At 41.9% G+C, this 25,478-nt stretch overlaps 1 protein-coding gene across 1 annotated transcript; it reads left to right on the plus strand.

The window, feature by feature from the left end:
• The first annotated feature begins 6,158 nt into the window (after positions 1-6,158).
• Positions 6,159-25,348, plus strand: LOC118362455 (muscarinic acetylcholine receptor M5-like). The gene is made up of 2 exons (XM_035742796.2): positions 6,159-6,675; positions 23,565-25,348. The coding sequence occupies exon 2, from the start codon at positions 23,658-23,660 to the stop codon at positions 25,236-25,238; it is 1,581 nt and encodes a 526-aa protein (XP_035598689.1). The 5' UTR covers positions 6,159-6,675; positions 23,565-23,657; the 3' UTR covers positions 25,239-25,348.
• Positions 25,349-25,478: the final 130 nt, after the last annotated feature.

The raw sequence follows: 25,478 nt of genomic DNA on the forward strand, positions 1-25,478 counted from the left end.
AGAACTCTAACCCCAACACACCTGCATGGAGATGTCTGCATCTGATAGGCTAATGTCTGCACTGCATTCCCTGACTCACCAGCGCTAACGGTCTGAAATTACAATCCTGGTGTCAAAGAGGCCGAATTGGTACCCATTATAATGATCATTACAAGATATTAGCTGTGCTTGTCGTTGTGGCAACCCATTTCCCAAACTCTCATTCATGACCAAACCAAGCAAAATTGATGGAGGGCCATTTAAGGGTAAGTATTTTGTCTTCCTGTTCATCATTAAAAACCTATCAAAATGATTTTTACAATTAAACTTCTCCCACTGCATATTATTTTTTACCTTTATTTAACTAGGCAAGTGAGTTAAGAACAAATTCTTATTTTCAATGACGGCCTAGGAACAGTGGGTTAACTGCCTGTTCAGGGGCAGACTGACAGATTTGTACCTTGTCAGCACGGGGATTTGAACTTGCAACCTTCCGGTTACTAGTCCAACACTACCCTGCCGCCCCATATGCTGCTAGATAGAAGGTATCAGTCAGGAACTGTAAAAATGCAAGTGTACAGTTGAAGTCGGAAGTTTACATACACCTAGGTTGGCGTCATTAAAACTTGTTTTTCAACCACTCCACAAATTTCTTGTTAACAAACTATAGTTTTGGCAAGTCGGTTAGGACATCAACTTTGTCATGACACAAGTAATTCTTCCAAAAATTGTTTACAGACAGATTATTTCACTTATAATTCACTGTATCACAATTCAAGTGGGTCAGAAGTTTACATACACTAAGTTGACTGTGCCTTTAACCAGCTTGGAAAATTCCAGAAAATGATGTCATGGCTTTAGAAGCTTCTGATAGGCTAATTGACATCATTTGAGTCAATTGGAGGTGTACCTGTGTGTCAGGACCCGGTTACAAACCCGGGTCTCAGGAGTGAGAAATAGTCACTTAACCAACTGAGCCACGAATAGTCGGCAGAACCCAGAAGATGAGGCAGACACAGCAGTACTTGAGACGGTGTATTTAATGAAGTAAAAAGTGAAGTTCTTCAGGAAAACATGTAACTCCACAACCTCAAAAGGAATCCTACAAGAACAAAGGTAATCCTCCAAAACAAAAAAGGTAAACCCACAAGGTGGAAGGTAAAGCACAAAAAGCCTCAAAAGATACTCAAAAAACAAACAAACAAGAACAAAAAACAGAATTCCACAAGAGAGTCCACCGGGATCAACAAGAGTTCTCAGAGTACTAGGGCTGGGTGCTAACATACAAACACAGAGCAAAGAACAGAGGAAAACAAAGGGTTTAAATACAATCAGGGGAAATGAGGCACAGGTGCAAATAATAATGGGGATCAAGGGAAAACAAAAGGTCAAAAGGCACAATGGGGGCATCTAGTGACCAAAAACTGGAACAACCCTGGCCAAATCCTGACACCCGTGGATGTATTTTAAGGCATACCTTCAAACTCAGTGCCTCTTTGCTTGACATCATGGGAAAATCTAAAGAAATCGCCAAGACCTCCGCCCCAAAAAAGAGTAGACCTCCACAAGTCTGGTTCATCCTTGGGAGCAATTTCCAAACGCCTATAGGTACCACGTTCACCTGTACATACAATAGTACGCAAATATTAACACCATGGGACCACGCAGCCATCATATCGCTCAGGAAGGAGTTTCGTTCCTAGAGATGAACATACTTTGGTGTGAAAAATGCAAATCAATCCCAGAACAACAGCAAAGGACCTTGTGAAGATGCTGGAGGAAACAGGTACAAAAGTATCTATATCCACAGTAAAAGGATTCCTATATTGACATAACCTGAAAGGCCGCTCAGCAAGGAAGAAGCCACTGTTCCAAAACAGCAATAAAAAAAGCCAGACTACGGTTTGCAACTGCACATGGGGACAAAGATCGTAATTTTTGGAGAAATGTCCTCTGGTCTGATGAAACAAAAATAGAACTGTTTGGCCATAATGACCATCAATATGTTTGGAGGAAAAAGGGGGAGGCTTGCAAGCCGAAGAACACCATCCCAGCCGGGAAGCACAGGGGTTGCAGCATCATGTTGTGGAGGTGCTTTGCTGTAGGCTGGTGCACTTCACAAAGGATAACAAAGTCAAAGTATGGAAGTGGCCATCACAAAGCCCTGACCTCAATCCTATAGAACATTTGTGGGCAGAACAGAAAAAGTGTGTGCGAGCAATGAGGCCTGCAAACCTGACTCAGTTACACCAGCTCTGTCAGGGTTAATGGGCCCAAATTCACCCAACTTATTGTGGAAGCTTGTGGAAGGCTACCTGAAACGTTTGACCCAAGTTAGACAATTTAAAGGCAATGCTACCAAATACTAATTGAGTGTATGTAAACTTCTGACCCACTGGGAATGTGATGAAAGAAATAAAAGCTGAAATAAATAATTCTCTCTACTATTATTCAGACATTTCACATTCTTAAAATGAAGTGGTGATCCGTACTGACCTAAAACAGGGAATTTTTACTCGGATTAAATGTCACAAATGGTGAGAAACTGAGTTTAAATGTATTTGGCTAAAGTGTATGTAAACTTCTGACTTCAACTGTATCTCTGACTCCACACACATGTCAACCTGGGTCTGGTCCAGACAAGGTCACTGACGTATGGCCTGGTGGGGAAGAATGGTATCAGGTGTACTTTAAAGGAGTGCAAACCACAACCTCACAATAACAGCTCAATCAGAGTTACCGCTAAACTAATCTCTTCTATCAAGGATTCTTCAAAGTTTCATCGGAAGGAGGAGGACTCACGTGTCACGGTGAAACCTGGTTGGCAAGGTTTGCGTGCAGCCAGTAGTCATTCATGAACAATTCCAATGGTTTAATGAGTCATATGTTGTTTTTTTGGTTTTCAATTCTAGTTGAGATGATTTAAATATGAATGAAACTATAGGATGCTTTCTTAATCAGCCTTGTTCAAATGGTCAAAGAAGAGATATAAATCTTTAGCTGTTTTTCAGCCGTTCAATAAAAATATTATCATAAAAATGCTATAAAATGATTACATCAGTCCATTAAATAAATATTGAATTCAGTAAGAGCAAATAAAAAGTGCGCTGAAGGTTTGGTAGGTTGTTTACAACTCAGAACAGCCTAGTCTCTTAGAATGTTAAAAGATAAAAGCTAGCTGCTCAGAGGGGAATTTGTAAATCCACAGAAACAAGGAGAGTTATTGATTAATCAATATGTCAGTCGAGGAGCTGTTGCTGAGTGGCACAGAGAGGAGGTAGGAAGACAGAGACAAACAGAGAGATGCTCATCTCTCTTCAATGTCCTGATGTATACTGCCCCAGGCACCCATGAATAGGAGATGTCACTATAGAAGTCAATGTCATCATGGATAAACAAGTGCATCTTTGATCATTTCATCAAAAAGATCCCTCCCTTTTTCATTGGATGTGGGGAGATCATCTTTTTTGACTACCTGTCACCATTAATATGGTTGTGGAATGTCCCATTCAATCATTTCTTAAGCATATTTTTCCTAAATAGGTATAGTATCTGTGTTTCAGCAACCTGAATCTAATCCCTAGATAGAGATAAGGGCTGAACGCTCTGAGGCAGACAAATGTGTTTTGTTACAGTGCCACAAAAAAACAACAATACAGAGCCTGATCTTTTGTCAGCATTTGGGTGCAACATTGGGTCAGGAGATAAGCAATTCCCTGTGGACTGTGGACAGATGTGATCCGTCTCTGGCTGTATTTCCGTTCTTTGCTCACTGCCAGGCAGATCAGATGGTGACCTGTGGAGAAACAGCTCTGCCCTGGGGGTCTGAAAGGCAGCAGGAGCTTTTGACACATCAGCCGTCATCATCAGACGTGATGAGAGATAGCACAGAGATAAAGAGAATTTTGGTCTGTCATCAGAGGCAATGGGAGAGAGCACAGAGATAAAGAGAATTTAGGTATGTCATCAGAGGCAATGGGAGAGAGCACAGAGATAAAGAGAATTTAGGTCTGTCATCAGATGTGATGTGAGAGAGCACAGAGATACAGAGAACATGGGCCAGTCATGATCATACTACAACTAATTAATCCAGAACTGAAGTGTTGAGTAATTGGTCAGCGGCTCGATTAAGTTCTGGGTCCATACATCTTAAGAGAAGGGATTATTAAGAGATGCTAGAATGAGGAGCTCCACCCTCTCTATGCCAGTGATGTGTCCAAATAACCAGTGACGAAAAACCCAAACACCGGAAATACCGCTGCTCATTAGCCCACACATCCCATTCCTTCCTGACAGATTCTACGGTAGGCTACCAGTTATGTTGACGTAGATCTGTCCACGAGAGATTATACTACAACTCATCCCCACTAGGTCTAAGGAAAAACACTGGGGTTTTGGCATAATTTATCTGGTGCCATGAAACAGATGTTTTACTGCTCTACTCACAGTAAAAGGTCAGATGTTCTATTTGACTTCCTCCAGCACATGTTTTGGCCATTGAAATCACTGATTTATTGATGTGTTATCCAATGTATTATTGGCAAAGTCATTAATAATGCAGGTCATGTAGATTTGAATAGATTTTTGTGGAAAATACAAACCATTCAGCATTAATAATTTAAAAAAGGCTGAAAATATGCATGTGTGTGAAGGGTGAGGGTAGACTCATGACGATCAAGCCATAAATCAAGAACAAGTCAGTGGTACATGTCAGATAAGCCCAGTCCAGGTGTGCCTCTCTCTTGACCTGGCACCTGACAGAGGCATTATTGAGGGAGATTTGGGGGACAGATGTGGTGATAGGGTTTAATGAAAAACACCCAGCATGTCATTCCTATATAACTGTTCCATGGCCTCCTTCCCATCTCAGACAGAGACATTATGTTTTTGGAGTGATGTGGGGGGTTCCCGGACTGTCATCTATCTCTCTGGGCCAGTGGTAAGCTCATTCTTCCCTCAGGGAGCTGAAACCAGTTAGAGCACATCTCCATCCACGGAGTTGTGTGTAACGACCGTCGTCTTGGCTGACCAATATATGTATAATAGGTACAATTCCAGAATAAGCATTTTCTGACCAGGTAACTATACAATATTATTCCAGATGGAACTAGTAAAACATACAAAGAAAGAATAGTGCTCTATTTGAAAGCCTTTATACAGCACTGACCTTCTGAAGAAACCGTTGTTATAATGATGATTATTATGTTTCTATGTGATGTACTGATATCTTTGTTTCCATCTCTGAATGTGCTTGTCAATATCTCTTTGTGTCATTCCCCTGGTGATTTAATGGGGCCACATGGGACAGATCAGCACCTATCGTCAGGATTATAAGACATAAGGGGTTTATTCTGATAAAGCCCTGCCACAGCCACAGCCCTAGCCTTTCACTACTAATAATGCCCAACAAATGCTTCTCCACACGGCAGCCGGGTCATGGCTAGATGGAATACAGTTCATGTCATATTGACGTCTAAAATAGTTTCTATTTTATTTCTGAGATAAGCTGTATCCCATCTAGTTAAAAAGCCAGCCATGCGGGCGAACAAAGACACAGACAAAGGTCCCATGGAGAAACGCTGTAGCCTCAGCAACATCCTTATCTAGCCAGTCCAGGTCAACGCTGCTTGTAAAAAGGGGAAAAGCAGTGGGATTTATGGAGCGGCACAGAAATCTACAGTTGGAGTCAGTGATAGGCGCTGCTCACCCAAAGCTGTTTCAATACACAGACACCAATCATGGCTGATAACCTGGGCTGTGTCTCCCTGTTGCTCTTTGGGGAGGAGACAATAGCTGTGCCCTTAGGCTAATTAACGGGCTCACTCTGTGTGAGACGGTTCTGCTCTGCTCGTTAGTGCTGTGCGTACTCACAGAAATGCAGATAAACCATCACCCCCCCACCACCACCCCCCACCTCCCCTCCTGCCCAGTCACACCCCTCCTCTCCCTTCTGCTCTCACCTTCCAAACCTCCCCTCAGATCCACCCCTCTCTCCTCCCTCTCTTCTTGGCTCCGTGGCTGGGCTGCATGCTCACTGTCCCGAAACATGATGAACCAATCAGCCCTATGGGAATTTCTCCTCCCAGCTCGCGTCAGCTACATCTGTGTCTGTCAGGGAGGACAGTAGTATTAGCAGGGATCAAGCATCATCTCTTTTCCTTTCTGCCACAGACACTGACTGAGATCCAACTTCACTGAAAAGGAGTGAGCGTCACCAGCCAGTCTACAGCAGTTCAGGGGAAAGTTCATCCCTCCTCTTTCTCTCTCTCTCTCCTCATCAGAAACCTTCCTCTACTCCTCTAGAGCATTGGTTAATTCACAAATAACAAAGTAAGGATGCCATGCAACTTGTGGATCATTTTCTTCATTGGACTGCTAAGTTGACTGATTTCTCGGCATTTTTTCTCTCTGAAGAGATGTCCTCTCCTCTGTTGTCAACGGTGACAACTAAAGCCTTTTACTTGCCGACATACAATATTACTCTACACTCTGGGATCTATATATCTGGACTTCTATATATCTGACCTCATCCTCTTTCCCAGGGTTGTGATTACACTTTTCAGCCCTGAGATTAACCTTGAGAGTTCAGAGCAAAACAAAGGGATTAAATATTAACTGGGAGAATCTATCTTCACACATCAAGAAGATCCTGCTGTCACACTGAAGGCAACGGGGCTTGAATAGTGAAAGTCAACTGTGAGTATGTGTCTGTGGCTTGCTCTGCTTTTTCTAGAGGAACACAAGTGATTCTTCTGGGGGTTTTATATGCACAGAAGTTTGACCTCTATAAAGGCGAGCGGAAACTGCTGCGAGCACGTCTGAGAGGTCTTAGCATGTATATTTAATGCATCCTTTTACCTTCATGAAAGGAACAGTTAGGTGGTGCTCAAACAGAGAGAAAGAGTTACAGTGGAAGAGGAACAGGCAGTCACGTAGGGTAACTGTATCACATAGCAGCACACACATTTAGGTTTCTACAGTGAATCACTGATGAATTACATACAGACAGCTTTCCTGTGGAGGTAGCAGCTCATGGAAAAGTCCTACCTCTATCTCAGGTCACGTTTATGCACATGCACGGTATGTCTCTATACCTTGCTCTCACATCACATTTCTGTACATTTACTTCATTTTCCTCCCCATTCATCACTTTTAATCTTCCTCTTCCTCCATCACTATATTCTCCTCTGACAGCAGACTGTGCACTCCACCCCCTGTACATCCCATATATATATATATATCCCTGACACCTCTCCCACTATGTATCCTTCTGTATATTTTCTCAAAATCTTATTCTCCCTTTCCTTATTATCATATTTTCTTCATCTTCCTCCCTCCTCCAGTCTTGCATCCTTTCACATCCATCTGGCTCTTTGTAGCTTTCTTATTCTCCTCTAATTAACCAACTCTCCTCCCCCTATCTCTCCTTTCCATGTGTCTCTTCTCTTTATCTCTCGTTTTCCCCCGGAGGCAGGGGACAGGTGCAGAAAAAAGGCAAATAAAGAGAATAACACTAAAGCCCTAGAACTTGTTATCTTGTAACTCAACAGAACAATGATAGCATTTCATTTGAATTTAGTACACAGTGGACTTGTCTCCAAATGGTCCCAAGAAATCTAGCTACTGTACAACTAACTGACTGTCGGCTGTCTCTCGTCCTAAGGTTACACTCCTCCACCACTCAAACTCCACCACTCAAACCCAATAAATCTTTATTTTACCCATTGAAGGGGCTATGTGACCCTTCCAGCCCTCGATCCCCTGCTCTGCTCTTTGACTGAATGAAAATGACAAAAAAGGATTAAGCAGTGGAGCGTGATTTTAACGAGTCCTTGCAGAGCCCTCAAACTTGGTGGAGTGTTAAAGAAATGTGTTGAGGCACAAGGCTATCAAATATTCAGGGATAGGTTGCCACAAACAGGAAGGATCTGCCAAGCTTGGAGACATGACAAATGCGACAGTGGTAGTGTTAAAGACGTTGGAGCCTCACATATGGGAACAAAAAGAACCTCAATGTTATTATGAGGCCATTAGGAATCGTGTCTGGGGAGAAGTCAAGGCTTTATATATATATATATATATATATATATAGACTGTATATCACCAGAACCAGAGTTCACTAGAGTTGCTATAGGGGAGAATGGGTTAAAATTGAGCCAAAGGAGAAAGTTAATCCACCCATGTTTCTAGGAAACCACACACAAAATGGATAATTTCACCAAATATTTAGGAAGAGGTCATCATTTCATTGAGTCTGTGAAGGAAGAAACCACATGGAAAAAGTGGTAAGCCACTGGGAAGAAACTGGTTGAATCAATGATGTTTCCACATTTCAACAAATAAATGCAATGCTATGACATTGAATCAACGTGGAAAACTGATTGGATTTGCTAAAAGTAATCAACGTAGTGGAATTTCGTATCTTTTTCATCCAACTTTTAACCTAAATCCAATGTCATGGTGAAATGTTTAGCTGATTTCATGTTGAATTCACATTAGTTGACAACTCAACCAAATGTAAATCAAAAATAAACATTGATCTGACGTCTGTGCCCAGTGCGAAGCAACATAGGTCAAATTCATTTATTGTGTTAGAGGATTCATGATGCTTATATCTAAACCAAAGCAGATTATTTTAAAATTGTTCTATATATCAGTTGGGGTCTCTATAAGCTTAAATATGAGGGTAAGTTGAGCCAATGGTAAGTGCTTTCTTCCCATTTGCAATGCAAGGCATTTTGGCTGGGATATGAGTTAACGACTAGGCCGGGCCTCTGTTAAAAGTCTAAAACAAAAACATACAAAGTGTTTGTTAAGCGTTAAGCCTGTTTTAAAATATGCTTAACCCTTGGCCTACTATTTCTGCAGCCCCTAGGTTATCTAATTAACGTAATAAAACGGTCTGTTTAAGCCAGAGATATGTGTTTTTGCTGGGCTACATCTCAATCCACCTCATCCACCGATATCGCCTTTCCGCATTTGCAGTTAAAGGTGGCAGAGCGAGAGTTATGTTTGTCAGACCATGAGACATCCAGAAAATCGGTCTTCTCATGAAAACGTCTCTAGCGTCAGAAAGGTTTGACCTATAAACTATTATGGCCACTCCATTGAGAGATGGGACTCTCACAAATAAGATAGTGTTCTTCATTTTGCTCCAGGATGTCCCACAAGACTCATCTGAAGTCTGTACAGCCTCATCTGACAACTTCTGTCTGTAGTGTCTGAACGGTTTGGGCTACACACTAATATGACCCCTCTGTGGAAATTAAGGTGATGAATACAGTACATATAAAAACAATATATATATATTTTCCTGAAATTTCATACATCTCTCAGATGTAGAGGACAGAAACTTCAGAACAGACTTCTTTTAGATTTTTGGGGAACTATCTGTTGTTGCATGTAGTGAATCTGTAGTGAATTCAATGCATTTCTATTGGCTAATAGCAATAATGCCAAATTCAATGTTTCATTCCCCCCCAAAAATATAAAAAATGTTGATACCTTTGGAGGTCTTAAAATTCAAAATCGAATAGCTAAATGATCCTTGGTATGACCATTTTAAAACAATTCTACATGTTAGCTTAGAACTTTTTTTGCACAAGCTATGTTTTCGGTCACACTTTATTTTGATAGTCCAGATAGTCCATCTGTAGATGCTTTACAGACGGTCATACTATCAATAAACTACCCGTTGATAAGCAACTGCTTACTAAGGTTAAGGTTAGGGTTAGGTTTAGAATAACGGGTTAGGGTTAAAGTTAGGGTTGGTGGTAGGGTTAGGGTTAGGGTTAGGGGTTAGGGTTAGGTTTAGGATATGGGTTAAGGTTAAGGTTAGGGCTAGAACTAGTAGATAGTTGAAATGTTACTGATAGTCTGTAAATAGTCCATCTGTAGATGCTCTACAGACTATCTAAATAAAGTGTTACCGTGTTTTCAAAATGGTAATGTTTACATGAATTTGGATTATTTCCAGGGATACATAGCATCCTGAAATATATTTAGATATATCTGTTAGAAAGAATACTATACTTCGCTTGATGGATTGATGCCGAATGTAAAAAGAAGGCCTATCCCACTTTAGATACACACCCTTGAAGGTCTACTGCCCCCTTCTGGTTTTGATTTGACATGAACGGAAATGGCTGGCTCTTTCTACCTCCAATGCCAGTGAACAGCGATGGGAGCGTCAAATTATGCTCCTTTATTTATAGGTTTATGGGAAGAAAAATTCACTAATAATGCTGTATCTAACCCATTCTTTTCTAATATTGTCATGTGGCACATATTAGTATTCGGCCCCCTTGAACTTTGCGACCTTTTGCCACATTTCAGGCTTCAAACATAAAGATATAAAACTGTATTTTTTGGTGAAGAATCAACAACAAGTGGGACACAATCATGAAGTGGAACGACATTTATTGGATATTTCAAACTCTGCCTCTGCCTTGAAATTCTGGGGAATAAGGGTGCAATAATTTTGCGAGGAAATTGTTACAGAGAGGAACTATGGATCGACTGCTTAGATTGCATAGAGCCAAATGGCCTGAATGAACAGCTATCTTTTTTGTAAATACGTTCTTCTTTGTTTATTTCTATGTCTTTTGTAATTCAAGTGGAATGTATGTGTAGGAATCTTGAATGATGATCATACTCTTGTTTGAATGACCGGTATAGTTGCTACTACTACTGACAGTATTGACATGTTTGAGTGATATGAAGAGCGGGACACTCCCCTGTAAGGGTATATAGGTGCCTCCCAACCTTTTCCTATTGAAGTCTCTGATGAAGGTAATTCATGCCGAAACATAAACCTATTGTTTGTTTGTCCAGGGTTATGCAGCAACAGAGCACTCCTTTTCTTCATTCTCCTGGATAGTCACCAGTAGAAGTATCCTGGGGTAATGGATGATAGTCACCAGTAGAATTATCCTGGGGTAATGGATGATAGTCAACAGTAGAAGTATCCTGGGGTAATGGATGATAGTCACCAGTAGAATTATCCTGGGGTAATGGATGATAGTCACCAGTAGAAGTATCCTGGGTTAATGGATGATAGTCACCAGTAGAAGTATCCTGGGGTAATGGATGATAGTCACCAGTAGAAGTATCCTGGGGTAATGGATGATAGTCACCAGTAGAAGTATCCTGGGTTAATGGATGATAGTCACCAGTAGAAGTATCCTGGGGTAATGGATGATAGTCACCAGTAGAAGTATCCTGGGGTAATGGATGATAGTCACCAGTAGAAGTATCCTGGGGTAAGGAATGTCTTCTGGGATTTTCAAGTCCCTCAGCCGAGCACCTGATTGCCCCTTTTTCGTTTAAGCTGGACTGTAGCGTGTTTGGGCATACCTACCTACCCATGTTTCATACATCAACAATAAGGTCAGTAGATGCAAACTGTGAGTATGTTGTCCACCTGAATGTATTGACAAAGTCTCTAAGTCCTTTCCATGCAGGCCTTGGAAGAGATAGTGCTGTGTGTGAGAGAGTCATGACACATTGAGGATAATTTATAATAGCCAGGTTCCATCAAATAAGCCCAACAGTCAGACAACAATAAGAATGCAACGTAGAGACGTAGCAGTAACACAATGTTCCAGTGGTGATAGAAAATATGGATCCTCAGAGGCAGATAGTTATGGGCATGAGTATCATCAGCAGACAGTCAGTATGGTCATGAGTATCACCAGCAGACAGTCAGTATGGTCATGAGTATCATCAGCAGACAGTCAGTATGGTCATGAGTATCATCAGCAGACAGTCAGTATGGTCATGAGTATCATCAGCAGACAGTCAGTATGGTCATGAGTATCATCAGCAGACAGTCAGTATGGTCATGAGTATCATCAGCAGACAGTCAGTATGGTCATGAGTATCATCAGCAGACAGTCAGTATGGTCATGAGTATCATCAGCAGACAGTCATGGTATGGTCATCAGCAGAGTATCATCCAGCAGACAGTCAGTACAGTATCATCAGCAGACAGTATGGTCATGAGTATCATCAGCAGACAGTCAGTATGGTCATGAGTATCATCAACAGACAGTCAGTATGGTCATCAGCAGAGTATCATCAGCAGACAGTCAGTATGGTCATGAGTATCATCAGCAGACAGTCAGTATGGTCATGAGTATCATCAACAGACAGTCAGTATGGTCATGAGTATCATCAGCAGACAGTCAGTATGGTCAGTATGAGTATCATCAGCAGACAGTCAGTATGGTCATGAGTATCATCAGCAGACAGTCAGTATGGTCATGAGTATCATCAGCAGACAGTCAGTATGGTCATGAGTATCATCAGCAGACAGTCAGTATGGTCATGAGTATCATCAGCAGACAGTCAGTATGGTCATGAGTATCATCAGCAGACAGTCAGTATGGTCATGAGTATCATCAGCAGACAGTCAGTATGGTCATGAGTATCATCAGCAGACAGTCAGTATGGTCATGAGTATCATCAGCAGACAGTCAGTATGGTCATGAGTATCATCAGCAGACAGTCAGTATGGTCATGAGTATCATCAGCAGACTGTCAGTATGGTCATGAGTATCATCAGCAGACAGTCAGTATGGTCATGAGTATCATCAGCAGACAGTCAGTATGGTCATGAGTATCATCAGCAGACAGTCAGTATGGTCATGAGTATCATCAGCAGACAGTCAGTATGGTCATGAGTATCATCAGCAGACAGTCAGTATGGTCATGAGTATATTCAGCAGACAGTCAGTATGGTCATGAGTATCATCAGCAGACAGTCAGTATGGTCATGAGTATCTTCAACAGACAGTCAGTATGGTCATGAGTATCATCAGCAGACAGTCAGTATGGTCATGAGTATCATCAGCAGACAGTCAGTATGGTCATGAGTATATTCAGCAGACAGTCAGTATGGTCATGAGTATCATCAGCAGACAGTCAGTATGGTCATGAGTATCATCAGCAGACAGTCAGTATGGTCATGAGTATCATCAGCAGACAGTCAGTATGGTCATGAGTATATTCAGCAGACATCAGCAGACGGTAGTCAGTATGGTCATGAGTATATCAGTCAGTATGGTCATGAGTATCATCAGCAGACAGTCAGTATGGTCATGAGTATCATCAGCAGACAGTCAGTATGGTCATGAGTATCTTCAACAGACAGTCAGTATGGTCATGAGTATCATCAGCAGACAGTCAGTATGGTCATGAGTATCATCAGCAGACAGTCAGTATGGTCATGAGTATATTCAGCAGACAGTCAGTATGGTCATGAGTATCATCAGCAGACAGTCAGTATGGTCATGAGTATATTCAGCAGACAGTCAGTATGGTCATGAGTATCATCAGCAGACAGTCAGTATGGTCATGAGTATCATCAGCAGACAGTCAGTATGGTCATGAGTATCATCAGCAGACAGTCAGTATGGTCATGAGTATCATCAGCAGACAGTCAGTATGGTCATGAGTATCATCAGCAGACAGTCAGTATGGTCATGAGTATCACCAGCAGACAGTCAGTATGGTCATGAGTATCATCAGTCAGACAGTCAGTATGGTCATGAGTATCATCAGCAGACAGTCAGTATGGTCATGAGTATCAGTATGGTCATGAGTATATTCAGCAGACATCAGCAGACAGTCAGTATGGTCATGAGTATCATCAGCAGACAGTCAGTATGGTCATGAGTATCATCAGCAGACAGTCAGTATGGTCATGAGTATCATCAGCAGACAGTCAGTATGGTCATGAGTATCATCAGCAGACAGTCAGTATGGTCATGAGTATCATCAGCAGACAGTCAGTATGGTCATGAGTATCATCAGCAGACAGTCAGTATGGTCATGAGTATCATCAGCAGACAGTCAGTATGGTCATGAGTATCACCAGCAGACAGTCAGTATGGTCATGAGTATCATCAGCAGACAGTCAGTATGGTCATGAGTATCATCAGCAGACAGTCAGTATGGTCATGAGTATCATCAGCAGACAGTCAGTATGGTCATGAGTATCATCAGCAGACAGTCAGTATGGTCATGAGTATCATCAGCAGACAGTCAGTATGGTCATGAGTATCATCAGCAGACAGTCAGTATGGTCATGAGTATCATCAGCAGACAGTCAGTATGGTCATGAGTATCATCAGCAGACAGTCAGTATGGTCATTAGTATCTTCAACAGACAGTCAGTATGGTCATTAGTATCTTCAACAGACAGTCAGTATGGTCATGAGTATCATCAGCAGACAGTCAGTATGGTCATGAGTATCATCAGCAGACAGTCAGTATGGTCATGAGTATCATCAGCAGACAGCTATTGTCATATCCATCAAACTGATTATAAAATGAATGAAATAATAATACTACATCTCTCGTCTGAATGGAAATGCCATTACAAAGTTTGTCATCACAGTTGTAAAAAGACACTTAGTGTGCTGAAGGAGAAAATTAGCACCCACTGAAGGTAATTCAATGGTACATTAGGAGATAGATAATGCATAAAAGCTATAAATGATTGGTATGAAACAAATGTGAAAAGATTGATGAAAACCATGTTAACCAGCTCCAGTTGTATGTACCATCACAGAGTGTAGATGGCTTTAGAGGACTGATTTATCTTAAGCATGAGGTTAATAATCCAGAAAACTGTACCTGATATTTGTCTCTTTGCGCATATAATCCCCCTCTACCCACTACACTACCGCTCTCCAGAGCACTCACACAGAACAACATACACGTGCACTCTCTCTCCCCCTGTCTCTCCCTCTGTCTCTCTCTCTCACACACACAAACACACCCTCACCCTCATCCCCATTCACTTTTAGCTTTACCCAAGCACACAAACATAAGCAGAGCTGCAGTGCAGGGAAACGTGACTCTGAGGAGTGGTCAGTGCCAGTGCGTGTGGAGACTGGTGGACAGAGAAGCCATGGCAGTGGAAGGCTGATGGCTGACTGCCAATGGACTTGGGTAATGAGCATGAGATCTACTCTGAGCGCTGCCATAGATACCGTTCATTGATAAACACCTGACCGCACACCTGACCAATGTAATGAGGTGCAGATAGGAAAATACCTCAAATAAAAAGAGAAGATCCGCACTACAGCAGGATTGAAATTTAAGGCAATGTTCTTGCATTGGCGACGATTCATGATTCATGATAATTGCTGTATAAATCGGCTCAATCTAAAATGACCATTTCATTTCAATTTACGCTTCGGATTGAATCTAGCCCTTAGAATCCATCTCACTTTCTGGTTTTTATTGTGATTGTAGTTGAGCTAAAATGCATACACACTAATGCAAAGATAAAGAAGGCAGCCAAATCCATAAAAAATACACAAATACTGTATACAGTAGAAATATATGTAGTCAGGCCTCCCAAGTTGTGCAGCGGTCTAAGGCACTGCATCACAGTGCTAGCTGTGCCGCTAGAGATCCTGGTTCGAGTCCAGGCTCTGTCGCAGCCGTCCGTGACCTGGGAGACCCATGGGGTGGCGCACAATTGGCCCAGCGTTGTCCGGGTTAGGGGAGGGTTTGGCCGGTAGGGATGTTCTTGTCCAATCTGGTACTAGCGACTCCTGTGGCGGGCCGGACGCAATGCACGCTGACACGGCATGGGTTTGAATCTGGCCCTTTGACTCATGGAGGAAGAGGGTTAATTTTAACAGGGTTAAAACAGAATCAACTCAAAGGTTAACAGTTTAGACATTTCATTGCTTTTTTAAAACTTCATATTCATCACCCCAACATATGTTAAAATGGCTCGTTTCTATATTTTGCAGTAAGAAATATAGAAGAAGATGTTTCCAATAATATCCTAAACCAATTAGTAGGCAATTAGTAGGCAATTAGTAGACAATTAGTAGACAATTAGTAGACAAATAGTAGGCAATTAGTAGTCAATTAGTAGTCAATTAGTAGTCAATTAGTAGGCAATTAGTAGGCAATTAGTAGACAAATAGTATGCAATTAGTAGGCAATTAGTAGACAATTAGTAGACAATTGGTAGGCAATTAGTAGACAATTGGTAGGCAATTAGTAGGCAATTAGTAGACAATTAGTAGACAATTATTAGACAATTAGTAGACAATTAGTATGCAATTAGTAGGCAATTAGTAGACAATTGGTAGACAATTGGTAGACAATTAGTAGACAATTATTAGGCAATTAGTAGGCAATTAGTAGACAATTATTAGGCAATTAGTAGACAATTAGTAGACAATTAGTAGACAATTAGACACCGCCTATTCATAATTGGTAAAATCATATGATGTATGCCGATGATGTCAATGGAAACACATCTCCCTCTGTTTTTTTTTTCCTATAAAACACAGAAAAGTGCAATTTTCACATACTGTATGTTGATGTTACGGTGGCGCTGGAGATGATTAATATGAAATTGAAAACATTTAAAATTCCCCTTTAAGGTTAAGGCTATGGTTTTGGGAAGGCTTAGAACAAAATAAATGACAACAACGCGCATATGTATCATCAGTATTCATAGTATTCTTAGTGTTTGCTAGAGCATTGTGAACTGTCCCCAAGCTTTGAACTGCTGGTGTTAGTCTGACCATAATAACTCATGTTTTGTGCCATTTTGGGTGAAAATGAATCTTGGTTAACCCAGAACTAAAGTCTCACGTAATTGTTCAGATGCTCGATTAAGTGCTGGGTTCATCGTGTAAAGAGAAGAGATAGAATGAGGATCAGAACCGGAACAGAGAGCCCCACCCTCTCTCTTTGCAAGTTACGGACAAGTCTATGGGCCAAATGTCACCTCCTGTTCCGAAATTCGAAAGATGCTAACACCTGCGAAATCCTGATTTGTCTAAAGCACTGGAAGTAATGGTCCTCGTTATTTCACGCATCCTGTTGTATCATGACAGATCTACAGTACCATTTATGTTTGCGTAGTCTGTCCACGAGAGACTAGGGGGAAATGGAAGTTGTGTGCTTGCCTTGTTCAATCCCCTCAAGCTGCTCTTCCTCCTCGATTGCTTACACAATATTTGTGGAATGGAACAATGCTTTTCTTTGGCCCTAATACGTTGAGTCTCGTGTGCCGTGTGCTTATGTGTACCTGGATATAGTACGTGCATGCATTTTTGCCTGAGTGCATGTGTGTATATTTAGGCACGAGAGACAGTCATTGGTGAGTCAGAGACTGAACTCGAGAACGCCTTGTCGCTCAAGTGTCCATGCAAAGTAGTCATAATGAATTACTCCACTTCCTGGCATGGAACTCGCTGACTGAGAGAGTGGCCTGGCCTATGTCTCCAGCCCTTAGAGGAGAACAAGCTTTTTCTGGAGACCCTCAGTCTACTAGACAAGGGCTTACACCTCAAGCACACATATTCCCTTTCGTCAGGTGTGGGAAATGGAGACAGGTGCCAACCAGAAGCAATATTTTTGAGTGAGGCCAGTTAGGCTACTTTGAACTTGATCATTTCTGCAATTTTGCCTTATGATCAAATAAAAGTGTGTTTCTTCCAGAGCAAGCAGTTCATGGCGAATGAGAGGGTTGGAGAGAGAGAGAGACTGATAGATTGAAGGAGAAATAAAGAGAGGGAGAGAGAGAGAGACTGATAGATTGAAGGAGAAATAAAGAGAGGGAGAGAGAAGACTGATAGATTGAAGGAGAAATAAAGAGAGGGAGAGACTGATAGATTGAAGGAGAAATAAAGAGAGGGAAAGAGAGACTGATAGATTGAAGGAGAAATAAAGAGAGGGAAAGAGAGACTGATAGATTGAAGGAGAAATAAAGAGAGGGAGAGAGAGACTGATAGATTGAAGGAGAAATAAAGAGAGGGAAAGAGAGACTGATAGATTGAAGGAGAAATAAAGAGAGGGAGAGAGAGACTGATAGATTGAAGGAGAAATAAAGAGAGGGAGAGAGAGACTGATAGATTGAAGGAGAAATAAAGAGAGAGGAGAGAGAGAGACTGATAGATTGAAGGAGAAATAAAGAGAGGGAGAGAGAGAGACTGATAGATTGAAGGAGAAATAAAGAGAGGAGAAATAAAGGAGGGAGAGAGAGAGACTGATAGATTGAAGGAGAAATAAAGAGAGGGAGAGAGAGAGAGACTGATAGATTGAAGGAGAAATAAAGAGAGGGGAGAGAGAGAGAGACTGATAGATTGAAGGAGAAATAAAGAGAGGGGGAGAGAGAGAGACTGATAGATTGAAGGAGAAATAAAGAGAGGAGAGAGAGAGAGAGACTGATAGATTGAAGGAGAAATAAAGAGAGGAGAGAGAGAGAGACTGATAGATTGAAGGAGAAATAAAGAGAGAGGAGAGAGAGAGACTGATAGATTGAAGGAGAAATAAAGAGAGGGAGAGAGAGAGACTGATAGATTGAAGGAGAAATAAAGAGAGGGAGAGAGAGACTGATAGATTGAAGGAGAAATAAAGAGAGGGAAAGAGAGAGACTGATAGATTGAAGGAGAAATAAAGAGAGGGAAAGAGAGAGACTGATAGTTTGAAGGAGAAATAGTTTGAAGGAGAAATAAAGAGAGAGAGAGAGACTGATAGATTGAAGGAGAAATAAAGAGAAATAAAGAGAGAGAGAGAGACTGATAGATTGAAGGAGAAATAAAAAGAGAGGGAGAGAGAGACTGATAGATTGAAGGAGAAATAAAGAGAGAGGAAAGAGAGAGACTGATAGATTGAAGGAGAAATAAAGAGAGGGAAAGAGAGAGACTGATAGATTGAAGGAGAAATAAAGAGAGGGAAAGAGAGACTGATAGATTGAAGGAGAAATAAAGAGAGAGAGAGAAGGAGAATAAAGAGAGAGAGAGAGAGAGACTGATAGATTGAAGGAGAAATAAAGAGAGGGAAAGAGAGACTGATAGATTGAAGGAGAAATCAAGAGAGAGAGAGACTGATAGATTGAAGGATAAATAAAGAGAGGGAGAGAGAGACTGACAGATTGAAGGAGAAAGAGAGAGAGAGAGAGAGAGAGAGAGAGAGAGAGAGAGAGAGAGAGAGAGAGAGAGAGAGAGAGAGACTGATAGATTGAAGGAGAAATAAAGAGAGGGAGAGAGAGAGAGACTGATAGATTGAAGGAGAAATCAAGAGAGGGAAAGAGAGACTGATAGATTGAAGGAGAAATAAAGAGAGGGAAAGAGAGACTGATAGATTGAAGGAGAAATAAAGAGAGGGAAAGAGAGACTGATAGATTGAAGGAGAAATAAAGAGAGGGAGATAGAGAGACTGATAGATTGAAGGAGAAATAAAGAGAGGGAGAGAGAGAGAGACTGATAGATTGAAGGAGAAATAAAGAGAGAGAGAGACTGATAGATTGAAGGAGAAATAAAGAGAGAGAGAGAGAGAGACTGATAGATTGAAGGAGAAATAAAGAGAGGGACAGAGAGAGACTGATAGATTGAAGGAGAAATAAGAAGATTGAAGGAGAAATAAAGGAGACAGAGAGACTGATAGATTGAAGGAGAAATAAAGAGAGGGAGAGAGAGACTGATAGATTGAAGGAGAAATAAAGAGAGGGAGAGAGAGAGAGACTGATAGATTGAAGGAGAAATAAAAGAGAGAGAGAGAGAGAGACTGATAGATTGAAGGAGAAATAATAAGAGGAGAGAGAGAGAGACTGATAGATTGAAGGAGAAATAAAGAGAGGGAAGAGAGAGAGACTGATAGATTGAAGGAGAAATAAAGAGAGGGAAAGAGAGACTGAAGAGAAGGAGAAATAAAGAGAGAGAGAGACTGATAGATTGAAGGAGAAATAAAGAGAGGGGGAGAGAGAGAGACTGATAGATTGAAGGAGAAATAAAGAGAGAGAGACTGATAGATTTGAAGAGACTGATAGATTGAAGGAGAAATAAAGAGAGGGAGAGAGAGAGACTGATAGATTGAAGGAGAAATAAAGAGAGAGAGAGAGAGACTGATAGATTGAAGGAGAAATAAAGAGAGGGAGAGAGAGAGACTGATAGATTGAAGGAGAAATAAAGAGAGGGAGAGAGAGAGACTGATAGATTGAAGGAGAAATAAAGAGAGGGAGAGAGAGAGACTGATAGATTGAAGGAGAAATAAAGAGAGGGAGAGAGAGAGACTGATAGATTGAAGGAGAAATAAAAGAGAGGAGAGAGAGAGAGACTGATAGATTGAAGGAGAAATTGAAGAGAGAAGACTGATAGATTGAAGGAGGAGGAGAGAGAGAGAGACTGATAGATTGAAGGAGAAATAATAAGAGGGAGACAGAGAAACTGATAGATTGAAGGAGAAATAAAGAGAGGGAGAGAGAGAGACTGATAGATTGAAGGAGAAATAATAAGAGGGAGAGAGAGAGAGACTGATAGATTGAAGGAGAAATACAGAGGGAAAGAGAGAGACTGATAGATTCAAGGAGAAATAAAGAGAGGGAAAGAGAGAGAGTGATAGATTGAAGGAGAAATAATAAGAGGGAGAGAGAGAGAGTGATAGATTGAAGGAGAAATACAGAGAGGGAAAGAGAGAGACTGATAGATTCAAGGAGAAATAAAGAGAGGGAAAGAGAGAGAGTGATAGATTGAAGGAGAAATAATAAGAGGGAGAGAGAGAGAGAGATAGATTGAAGGAGAAATACAGAGAGGGAGACAGATTAGTTCATCATCTAAAGGGACAGTACAGAAGAAGAAAAACAGCTGTCAAGTGATACCTGGGCTCTCCAGTGCTGTGATGTTGATTATGTGAGTGATATAAAATGTCACAGTAATAAGCTGAAGGGCGATCCAAGGGCTCGCTGAGCCTCCCTGTGGTGAGTGGAATGTCATTTGTGTGGACCTCAGGCTGCCACTGTGTGGAAACAGAATACCAATGAGTGGAGAAGTTAACCCGAAGTATAGGTCCCGATAGGGTCAAAATAATACTGGTAGATGAACTGACAAAGTATAGATTCATCTTCCAAGGCTGAGAGGATAACATATGAGTTTTTCAGGTGTCCAGGACCAGAAATGGAGGATGTGATAGTCTATCATAATAGTTATACTGAGACAGCAAAGCTAAAATTGAGACAGCAAGTTAAGCAAGATATTGCACACCATACTGCGTCTTATGTAATGAACTGTCAATGTTTCCATTGTTACAACTTACGGCAGGACTCAAAATGTATTTGAAGACCTTCTGGTGTATGACACAAAGATCTCTCACTAGACTGATGATGCAGATGTTTTGAGGAAGGGAACGACTAAGCAAGTGTCGACTTTATGGATGATAAAGGGAATCCTTCCATTACTGAGTGATCCCATTGATCCTAAGTATCATGGACAAGGTGTACAGTGCATATCCATTTAACAAGGCCCTAAACTCAGCATCTGTGATGCCACCTTCAACCCCTCTCAACAAAATGGACATTACCCATGTCGGAAGTTCTCCAGAAACACTGGGTTAGCAGATGACCTGGGACATTGCATACTTAGGCTCATGGTAACACATAGACACAGGTTTCAAACATAGGAACAGGTTGGCAATGGCACATGCTAAAAACGCTACCATCCTCATCTCCTATTAGATGTATGGTAGTAGACACAGTCAACCCTATACACTGAGTATACAAACACTAAGAACACCTGCTCTTTTCATTACATAGACTGACCAGGTGAATCCAGGTGAAAGCTATGATCCTTCTTGATGTAACTTCAAACAGATGGAGGGGAGGAGACAGGTTAAACAATGATTTTTAAGCCTGGAAACAATTGAGACATGGATTGTGTATGTGTGCCATTCAGAGGGTGAATGGGCGAGACAAAAGATTGAAGTGCCTTTGAACGGGGTATGGTAGTAGGTGCCAGGCACACCGGTTTGTGTCAAGAACTGCAACGTTGGTGTGTTTTTCACACTCAACTGGAAGGTGTTCCTAATGTTTGGTATACTCAGTTTAGATCAAGTATGACTCACTAAATGTTGCTCACATCTCTCTTAACAACACCATTTCTTCATCTCAATATTATTAGAGATGTGGTTTTCTTTTCCTCCCTACAGTATTGTCAAGAACAAAATGAAATGAAAGGAGAAACGATTGCTGTCAGATGTGACAGAGAAACACAGGAAGAATAAATGATACCAATCACTCCAATCATTATTTCATTCCGCAGTCTCTAAGGGTGCTGCTGTTCCATTGACATAATGCCTGAGTTCATGATCATTACACTGAATAACCTGCCGGGAAGAAATGGGCAACGCTGAAATGAGCACTTGAAGTTCCTGTCTCCAGGGCTAGATGTATATAGGCCTCTGTTTTAACCCAATTGGTTAGAATCGAATCCAAGGTTGCATGTTCAATTACCATGGAGGCCATTTGACATATGACACTTCAGAATCTGTAGGTCACTTTGGAGAAAAAGTGTTAAGTGTAAAGGACAATTCCAGTAGCCTGGTAGCCTGTATTTTGTTGCTAATCTACAATCTACTTAATCACAAACCATAACAGTCTTGACATTGAAATAAAACATCCCAGTCAGCCCATTCAGAAGAGGAGCGGAGAGGCTGAAGCCAGGAAAACAGATAGAAAAATAGAGACCAAGACCTTGGGATTTAGCACTGCCATAGTGATCGGAGGTGGATTCATCTCATAAAGGTGTGTGGAGAAACTGCAAAGGCCCAGGTTTAATTGTGTTTTATCAATCCCGGTCAGTACACATGGCGCACTACGTGTCCCAAGAACTGGGATCCTGCTCTTCTTCAGCTGGGTAAACTCAGCCAGGAGGCAGAGAAAACCCCTGATAAAACCACCGCCTCGCCAGACAATTCAAACAACCTCTGGGACAGAAATGTCATGGTCATCTTTTGTCTGTTTGTTGATTGTTCTATCAGTACAAAGCTTAAGCACATTTTATTTAGCTCCACTGATATCAGTGTTTGTCATTCAGAATCAGAAGCAATCACTTCATCGTCACCCTGGTTACAGAGAGCCACTGAGATAATACTGTGACATCTATATCCATCTAATACAGACAAGAAACATGCTTGCTGGTATTGATGAGCAACGGACTAGTTATTTTAATGACCTGGATTTAAAAAGTGTCATTTGGCTAGACTGCCTATAATGACCCATGTGTCAATCTGCTAAGCCTCTTTGTCTGCTAATGTACCTCTGTAGTGTAACAAACTGTCTGTGAGAGACCTCAATACAGACACACATATCTTTACATACTAGATGACCACACAAGAACTATAGCAAAAGACACCTGAGTGCTTATATGACCTAATGGCCCTAAAATGTTCATACAGACATTCATGTGTGACACAGCTCTACCTGAGTTTTTTTGCAGCAAAAATAGAATAGACTTTAATATGACACAGCACAAACATGCATACTTTTTAGGTGCTGTTATCACTTTATTTACATTGAGGTCTTAAACTGTCTTGACAATATGTTTTGCAAGGTGAATGGACCCCATATTTGGCCAGTGTGAGCATTGCTGCCCTACTTACTACTAGACTCACATGGGGATGATTGTTGATTATTACTGCCATCTAGTGACTATTTATGGCACTACCCTTTATTTTATATACTGTACATGGAGTTTGCCTTTGCATGAAAAGACCACTTGTAAACTGCATTTGTTATTTTATTAACTCACTTTATTTGTTCTTCTTTCTAGGATAGCCTACTCAAGATGTCATCATACCCAACAGATTACTCTCTCATAGCCATTCCACTCATACCACAATAAGGACAACGTTAGAGAAACAACATGGAAGGTGGGGGAATACAGAACTTATCCATAAATGGCAATGCATCAGACATCCACCCTGTCACACACAGTCTATGGGAGGTCATAACCATAGCAACTGTGTCGGCCATCGTGAGCCTGATTACGATAGTGGGGAACGTCCTGGTGATGCTGTCGTTTAAGGTAAACAGCCAGCTGAAGACAGTCAACAACTACTACCTGCTGAGTTTGGCTGTAGCTGACCTCATTATAGGTGTGTTCTCTATGAACCTCTACACCTCCTACATACTGATGGGATACTGGGCACTGGGGAGTGTGGCTTGTGACCTCTGGTTGGCTTTGGACTACGTGGCCAGTAATGCGTCAGTGATGAACCTGCTGGTCATCAGTTTTGACCGGTACTTCTCCATCACCAGACCCCTGACCTACAGAGCCAAGCGCACCCCCAAACGGGCTGGGGTCATGATAGGCATGGCCTGGCTGGTGTCCCTCATCCTGTGGGCCCCTCCCATACTGTGTTGGCAGTATTTTGTGGGGAAAAGGACAGTCCCTGAAAGGCAGTGTCAGATCCAGTTCTTCTCGGAGCCAGTGATAACATTTGGGACAGCCATTGCTGCGTTTTACATCCCAGTGTCAATCATGACCATCCTGTACTGTCGGATCTACAAGGAGACGGAACGTCGCACCAAGGACCTCGCTGAGCTCCAGGGCATCAACAGTTCCACAGACACTGGTGTCACCAAGCCCCAGAAAACCATCATTAGATCCTGCTTCAACTGCAAGCAGCTCAGCTCTGCCTCCCGGGACAGAACCCAGGCCTCCTGGTCCTCCTCCAACAGGAGCAATGCAGCCAAATCAGCAGCAGCCACCAACGACGAGTGGTCCAAGACTGACCAGCTGACCACCTTCAATAGCTATGCCTCCTCGGAGGACGAGGAGCGGCCCGTGTCCCCGGGGGCCTTTCAGCCCACCTGCCAGGAGTGTAGGCAGAGCACGGGTGCAGAGGGCTGTGATAAAGAACAGCTCAGCAGTTATGAGGAGAACAACTTCTTCCACACGCCACCAAAGACCAACTCCCAGAAGAGCAAGAAGTGTGTGTCCTACAAGTTTAAACCAGTTCCCAAAGACACTAGCAGCGGTGCCCAGCAAAGCAAGAATGGGGACACTAACATGGCCCCATCATCTTTCTCTTCAGCTGACTCTATGAGTGCCCCACCCTCCACCTCCTCCTCCAAGCCAATAGACACCACTCTGAAGATCCAGCTGACCAAGAGGAAGAGGATGGTGCTGATTAAGGAGAGGAAGGCTGCCCAGACTCTCAGTGCTATCCTGCTGGCCTTTATCCTGACGTGGACACCATACAACATCATGGTGCTCATCTCCACCTTCTGCTCTGACTGCATCCCTGTGTCTCTCTGGCACCTGGGCTACTGGCTGTGCTATGTCAACAGTACAGTCAACCCAATGTGCTACGCCCTCTGTAACAAGACCTTCCAGAAGACCTTCCGCATGCTGCTGCTCTGTCAGTGGAAGAAGAAGAGAGTGGAAGAGAAACTTTACTGGTACGGTCAAAACCCTGTAGTGAGCAGCAAGCTAACATGAGCCATTCACACCTTCCTTTCAGAGGAACGAGTATGAAGACTATATGACTCGATAGATGTGGAAATATTTCTGTCAGTATTTGAGTTATGTCTACACGTAGGGTGTGTCAAAAGTGCAAAGGTTAGAGACAAGACTCTAGTTTGTCAATGGTATTGTTCTTTAATCAATACCTTGATCACTGCTCACAAGGAATTCAGAAGTGTTTGATAATCTTGCCAACATAATAACCCAACATGCACA

The sequence above is a fragment of the Oncorhynchus keta genome, chromosome 29 (genome assembly GCF_023373465.1).
Source record: "Oncorhynchus keta strain PuntledgeMale-10-30-2019 chromosome 29, Oket_V2, whole genome shotgun sequence".
NCBI lineage: Eukaryota > Metazoa > Chordata > Actinopteri > Salmoniformes > Salmonidae > Oncorhynchus > Oncorhynchus keta.